This window comes from Prionailurus bengalensis, chromosome A2, assembly GCF_016509475.1.
Source record: "Prionailurus bengalensis isolate Pbe53 chromosome A2, Fcat_Pben_1.1_paternal_pri, whole genome shotgun sequence".
Classification (NCBI taxonomy): Eukaryota; Metazoa; Chordata; class Mammalia; order Carnivora; family Felidae; genus Prionailurus; species Prionailurus bengalensis.
In genome coordinates this window covers 16,509,055-16,515,977 of record NC_057348.1, presented here as the reverse complement: position 1 = coordinate 16,515,977, position 6,923 = coordinate 16,509,055, and the positions used below count along the sequence as shown (strand labels likewise).

Sequence of the window (6,923 nt, the reverse complement as noted above, 5' to 3'; positions counted from 1 at the left end):
ACCGTAGACAGACATACACACACAAACAGCCACATGTGCGCGCGTGCGCGCACACACACACACACACACACACAGGAATTCGGTGCACAGATGGGAAATTTAACTCAAGAGGCGCCCTTAGGTGATCACAGCCCTTCTGCTCCCGACACAACACGCTCCGGTCCAGCCTTCGGGTCCTGTTCAGTGTATTGACTTGCCGAGGGGCATCAGGGTTGCTGTGCCTATGGGTGCGTGTGCATTTGAGGGTGAGTGGTGTGTTGAGCAGTGGCTTCGGTCCTCTCCTCCCCCTCCCTCTCCCCAACAGGTGATTGGGAGGAAGGGAGGGCCCTCCCTCTTCCCCACCCATTCCTGAGCCCGAACAATGCCCTCCCCAGGCCCCGAAATAGCCCCTGAGCTTAGCCAATGTCCTTTTATGGCCCTGTCCCTATTGTGCACTGTGGGGGTGGGGGGGACTGGGGTCAGGAGGTGTCCGGACAGGATAAAGGCCAGGCCTGGGAGCCTCACCTACCCTGCTCTCTGCTTGCCATCTCTCCACATCCGTCTCTGTGCTTACAGCTCCCATGGCCCCCAAAAAGCCAGACCCCAAGAAGGACGATGCCAAAGCAGCCAAGGCGGCTCCCGCGCCAGCGCCCGCACCTGCACCCGAGCCCGAGCGCCCCAAGGAAGTGGAGTTTGATGCCTCCAAAATCAAGGTGGGTGTGGGAGCTGGGTTTCAGCAGGAAGGATGGGGCAAGTCAGTGGATCCCAGAGTGGACCTACTCAGTGGCAGGCCAGACTCTAGAAAGTGAGCGCTGAGCGGACCCTGGAAGCCTCCACGCAGAGGTCAGACAGGCCCTGGGGGCTTTCAGACATCCGGAGGGCTGCAGCAGGAGGGATGGTTGTCAGACATCAGGCAGGACTCCCCCAGTGCCGCCGAAGAGCAAGTCTTTTGGTGGCTCTGGAAACTGTCTCTTGCCCTTGTCCCTGGACCTCACATCCTTGGGGAATCCTGGAGCTGCCTGGACCCAACCCTGTGGCCAAGTAGGGATCTTCCTTGTCTAGCAGCGGGGTCTCACGTCCACGCCAAGTCCCCCAGGGTGGCCTGGGGGGAGAGGATGAGGAGGTGAGGTCCCTGCCCGGGCTGGGTCACACTCACCCCTACTAGAGTGGCCGAGCCCCAGACTTAGTCAAGCCTCAGCTTTTAGGTAGGGAAGCTGAGGCACAGGCTGAGTAGATCATGTAGGAAATTGGTCTTGGAGCCATGACCAGTGGAACCAGAGATTCTTTCTCAGAGTCTAAACTTGGAGGGAGAGCCATGACTCCCACCTGTGGTATTTGCATAGTGGCACATCCCCCGTGTCCTGCCTGTCCCCTGTTCGTGGCTGGCCACCGGTCACTGCCACCCTGCCCTGTGGAGCTCCCCCAGCCCTACACAGCTCCTGCCTGTCCAGCCAGACCTGTGGCCCAACTGCACAGAACCGTCTCCCGTTTGTGAGCCCTTCCCGGGGCGCCTACCTTGTCCCTCAAGACCCGGGTTCAAATCCCAACATTGTTCCCTCCTGTTCACTGCTCTGGGGCTCGGTTTCCCCAGATGTGAAATGGGGTAATAAACCTTCCTTGCAGGCTACCAGGAACTGTTCACAGAAAGCGCTCTTTGGAGTTGGCTCCCTGAGCCCCAGCCACCCCCTGTGTCCAAACTCGTGTCCCACAGGCCCCCTGCTGAGGTCCGACCACTCCAGGCCCAAGGTGGCGTTGTCCAGTCTCCCCGGATCTGCGGTGGGCACAGACTCCCCTCCTAGAGGAGGGTGTAGGGAGCCCCTCGGGCTGGCCAGTGAAGGGCAGGAGGCTTTGCCAGGAGGCCAGGCAGCCTAATGTCAGCAGGCTTCCTGGTGCTGAGAGAGCTCGCAGGGGGCAGGGAGCAACAACTTGTTCTTCCCAGCACTGGGTGGGGACAAGCACGACAAGGTGGCAGGGTTCCTCTGCGCTGATGTGTGCCGTGGAGGTGGAGGTCGGTGGGGCTCCCAGGGAGCAGCGGTGGAAGAGGTGCCAGTCACGCCCCCTCCCCCAAGCTCCTTTCCCTCCTGCGACCTTGACCTTGGGGCGAGTGACTGCCGTGATAAAAATAGACCTGGTATCGGGTGAGGAGGGGGAAACCAGGTCCCAGGAGGCCTCCTGACCTCAGGTGGCTCTGATGTGGCCTCAGCAAACACTCACCCACACCCCCCTGGCCCCATGCTCTGCTTCGGTGGGGGTGGCCTCCGGCTTATGGAAGGGGTGGGTAAGACCCCATTGTAGAGCGGGGCCATGTGAGTGACAGTGCCTAGCCTTGAGGGCCCTGTGCGGGACAGGTGCATGTAAACACTTGCAGATGCACACACGTGTGTGAATACACACACGTGCATCTCTCTCACACACACGCGTGCATTCCTGTGGATATGCTCTCATGCTGACAGAAACGATCTGGCCTGTACCTTCCCCCTTCCCCCTCCTGTCACCCTCCACAAGGAGATGAGGCCTCCCGTCTCTCTCCTGTGGATGGTCCTGCCCGTTGGGCCCCCAGGCCTGCCGGGGGTGGGGGCAAAGCCAGTCTGATCAAATCTTGTGGCTTCGGACACCTCTGTCCAGGACCAGGGGTGACAGGTAAGGCCTAGGCTGAGCTGGGGACTCAGGGCACCAGGCCAGCCTTCTCACCTCTTCCCCAGATGCGGCCCCCCGCCCCCTCCCCCCACCGCCATCAGGGTCTGAGCACATGCAGACTGAAGGCCCTCGTTCTAACAGGTCAGGAGGGGGAAGGAGGCAGGAAGGTGCCAGGGTCGATGCAGGAGGTTGTGGGTGCTGGAACGGGGACAAGTCGGGTAGCCAAGAGGCTGAGGCCTGGGTTGTGCCCCTGGAAGTGCCTGGGAGGAGGCCTGGTCCCATCCTCTGAGCCAGGCACTCAGAATCTTTGGGGTCTCCTTTCAGATCGAGTTTACACCGGAGCAGATTGAAGGTGAGTGAGGGTCTTGAGCCCGAGGGCGGCAGGGTGGGGCCCAGGGTCCCCAGCCTGAGAGTCCTGCCAGCGCGGCCTGAGTGGGGTAGGCTGACCCTGGGCGTGTCCCCGGTTCACGCCCTCTCCTGGCAGAGTTCAAGGAAGCCTTCATGCTGTTCGACCGCACACCCAAGTGTGAGATGAAGATCACATACGGGCAGTGCGGGGATGTCCTGCGGGCGCTGGGCCAGAACCCTACGCAGGCCGAGGTGCTCCGCGTCCTGGGGAGACCGAAGCAAGAAGGTTGGTATGCGTGAGTGCCAGGCCCCGGGGGAGGCCGCAGGGGGGGGGCGCCATCTGTGGTGGGACAACGTGGGACCCTCCCTGCTCTGCGCTCTCCTGACATCTTCCCATTGTCTGGATGAGGACACTGAGCTGGTCTCAGGCGATGCCGACGGGGCAACAAGCAGTGAGTTTGCTGGGCCATCTGGCCCCACGCTGATTCGCCAGATAGGAAACTGACAGTGCAAATGAGCTGCAGCGGCTGGTGTGAGGGCGGCCGGGGGTGGGGGGGCACCCAGCCTTGGCCACCCTCTGCTCAGTGGCCCTTCCTTGTCTCCTCCACGTCTCTCTGAGGCTCCGGGCCCCAGATTCCCTCACCGTTTTTGCCAGAGAGGTTTGCCTACTTTGCCACCAGGAAGAGTGAGACTTAAGCCCTCTCCCCAGGTTCAAAAGTCCCAGGGAAGGTCTCTGATTGGCCCCTGGCCAATCTGCTGGCCAATCACAGGTTGTGGGGAGGGTGGGGTCTATTAGAAAATGACACTATCTAGGAGGGTTTCCCCAAAGGAGAGCAGAGGCGCTAGACAGAGCACTGCAGCCAACCATCCTTGTGGACAGCAAAGGATTATGTAAACAGTGCATTTCTCCGTTGACTGTGAAGTGCCTCGTGATGGTGAAGTGCTTTGTGAATGGCTAACGGGTGTAGAGAGTGCTTTGGGACTGTGTGAGGGCCACAGCCCTTCACCATAAGGGACAGCGGAAGGGTGTGCCCATCCCGCCCCTCAGAGCGTGGGACCAAGGACCATCTCTCCACAGAGCTTAACACCAAGATGATGGACTTTGACACCTTCCTGCCCATGCTCCAGCACATTGCCAAGAACAAGGACACAGGCACCTATGAGGACTTTGTGGAGGGGCTGCGGGTCTTCGACAAAGAGGGCAATGGCACTGTCATGGGTGCCGAGCTCCGCCACGTGCTGGCCACTCTAGGTGAGGGCCGCGTCCTCCTCACCCCTACTCCTCCCTCGCGGGGCATCCTGGGAGAAACCACTCGTCACCAGGCGAGCCTGTGTCTCATGTCTGAAATGGAGAGAGTGACAGTCAAGAGGCCTCTATGGCAGGTGACAGCAATGTGGGGAATTTAGAGACTTAGGTAGGGAGGAAGAGAATGTGTTGGTGCAGCTCACAGAACCCCAGGGGACTGAGGACAGCTCTGGGGACAGGGTAGGGCAGTATGGCATATCTAGCAGGATCAACTCAGTCCCGGTGTTCGTGGTCTTGAGGTCACATTCCAGGGACACGGCAACTAAGTGGCCCAGTAGGTTAGGCGCCTGCCTCTTGGACATCCAGACCCCCATCATCTGGCTGGCAGGGGCACCCCCTTCTCAAAGAAGCTTTTTTGTACAGCAAATGTTTATTGAGCACCTACTATGTCTGCTCAAAGCAGCTTTTCCCCGTACCAAACGTTGACTGAACTCCTACTGCGTGTTTAGCCCTGTGCTGGTCTCTGGGTTGTGTGTGTGGCTGGGGGTAGGAGGTCGCCCCCCACCACAGTGAGGGAACCCACACAGCACACAAAACCCAGAGGCAGGAGCGTGGCAGACTTGTCTGGAGAACAGAGATGTTGTCTCTTGGTCTCCTCCACCATCACCCCTCAAGGCCCTCAGCTTCACCCCACGGGCCCTTCCTCGAGCCTCAAGAGGCCGCCCTGGAGAACTGCTTCTGGGGACATGGTGGGGCTGGCCTCCTCGTGATGGGAGGACCCCCAGCAGCCCGTCGAAAAAAGAGGACAGTGCGTGCTGGTGACTTGAACGCCAAGCTGGCTTTTTAAGGACAGAGCCCAGGCTTGGAGGAGGCACCAGGCCTGCACCCCAGGTTCCACCGTTTTTGACTTGTCACTGATTCCCCTGGACTCAGAAATGGGGGTGATGGCCGAGGCCTTGTGAGCCGGGATGGCCGTGCCAAAGTGAGGTGTGGGAGCACTAGGGAGGCAGACCCACCACCCAGAGGGGCTCAGGGGGTCCCCGCACCCTTCGCACCTTCCGGGGGTGCTGACTCAGCCTCCCGCCCCGCCAGGTGAGAGGCTGACGGAAGATGAGGTGGAGAAATTGATGGCGGGGCAGGAAGACTCCAATGGCTGCATCAACTACGAAGGTGCTGCTCAGCAGGCCAGGAGCCGGTGGGGGGTCGGGGGTGGGGACTGGCACCCTAGGCTCCCACCCTTGGCTACCCAGTGCTTGAGCCCTGCCACTCACTCTCTCTCCCCTTCCTTCCAGCATTCGTGAAGCACATCATGGCCAGCTGAGCCTCCCATCGCAGGTGAGACCCCCACTTCTTTCCAAACCAGCTGCGGCCTCTGCTGAGAGCAGAGATGGCCTCACGCGCTGTCATCCGGATCCCTTATCGCCACCTCCCCATCCCCACCAACTCCAGTTCTCAGTTGGCATCCTGCTGCCTCGCTCCGCCCTGTCCTCTGTAACCAGTGACCGCCTTTGCTCTCAGGGAGCCCAGGGAGGCCATGCTGGGGACCGCTCATCCCCCACTCTCAGCGCTGACACCAGTGGCCTGGAGTTGTGGGGAGCAAGGGAGGGCATCGAGGCTCCTACACCAGCTCCCTCCGCACCGCCCTGCAGATCTCCGTGTGCCTGTCATCTCCCTCTATGAGCTGTGCCTCTCTGTCTTCACCCCAGGGGCTTCATGAATAAACGGCTTCTGTCCTTCCTTTCTTCCTCATTCATTCCTTTCTTCCTTCCCTCTCTCCCTCCTTCCTTCTTTCCCCTCTGTGGCCCTTTGGTTGACTTCTGTAATATGTGTGAGCCCCACATGGTTAGCCCTGGACAAAATGAGAGCAGTCATGCTGAGATCCTGCCTCCTTCCTCCCCTTCAAACTATCCTGTCCGGTGTGCCCAAATCCTCTGCGCCTGCGTCCAGGGACACCGGTAGGAGTAGGGCTGAGCTGGAAGAGGCCCGGGTGCCCCCCACCCCTTGCTCTTGCTCTCTCCTCCTCCCCCTCTCCCCTCTGGAGGTGGGAGCTGTGCTGTAGCCCCCAACACAGGGATGCCACTGGGGTGTCTGCACTGTCTCCTCCCACCACCAGTAATCGGGGAGTCACGGGGCATGGGCCCAGGGCCGCCCATGTCGCAGGTGGGGAAACTGAGGCCCAGAGCAGTCACACTGAGTCACATTGGGAATGGATGGCAGGGCAGGAGCTGACTTTGTTTCCAGGCTATCAGAATGGAAGGGGCCTTAGACCCCTGCCTGACTCAGATGGGGAAACTGAGGCACTCTGCCTGTGTTGTGGCTGTAGGCCAGAGGAAGAGGCCTTACTGGGGCAGTATCCGGGCTCCCTGGTGGGTTCCCCAGCCCTGGGCTTCTCAGCAGCAGATAAGTGTACAGTCCCTGAAATGACAGGGGGAGGTACATACACGGCCTACAAACCCCGTCCCGTTGCCCACACCCTGCTTGGGGCCAGGGCTCCTCCCCTCCCCTTGGGGTTCAGTGGGGAGTGTGAGGGGAGACTTCCTGGAGGAGGTGATCCACATGGTTTTGATCGGGAGGAAAAGCAATGCCCTGCAGAGAGGCTGGGGGCCCTAGAGACCGGGGGTGTGGGGGAGATCAGGGGCTCAGAGTGAGGAGTGGGCCACACAGGGTAGGAAACAGCCCGCAGGCCAGGAGGACCCAGGAGGTCAGGGCAGCT

General features: G+C 60.6%; 1 protein-coding gene across 2 annotated transcripts; it reads left to right on the top strand.

Moving 5' to 3' along the window:
- The first annotated feature begins 486 nt into the window (after positions 1-486).
- MYL3 (myosin light chain 3) lies at positions 487-5,947 on the top strand. 2 transcript variants are annotated; one of them, XM_043587254.1, is made up of 7 exons: positions 487-692; positions 2,941-2,968; positions 3,101-3,250; positions 4,043-4,216; positions 5,303-5,380; positions 5,503-5,545; positions 5,660-5,947. In XM_043587254.1, exons 1-6 carry the CDS (start codon positions 561-563, stop codon positions 5,529-5,531), a joined length of 591 nt encoding a protein of 196 aa, XP_043443189.1. In that variant the 5' UTR covers positions 487-560; the 3' UTR covers positions 5,532-5,545; positions 5,660-5,947. The 2 variants fall into 2 exon arrangements, with proteins under 2 accessions (XP_043443189.1, XP_043443187.1); XM_043587252.1 differs by having other exon boundaries at positions 488-692; positions 5,729-5,947.
- Positions 5,948-6,923: the final 976 nt, after the last annotated feature.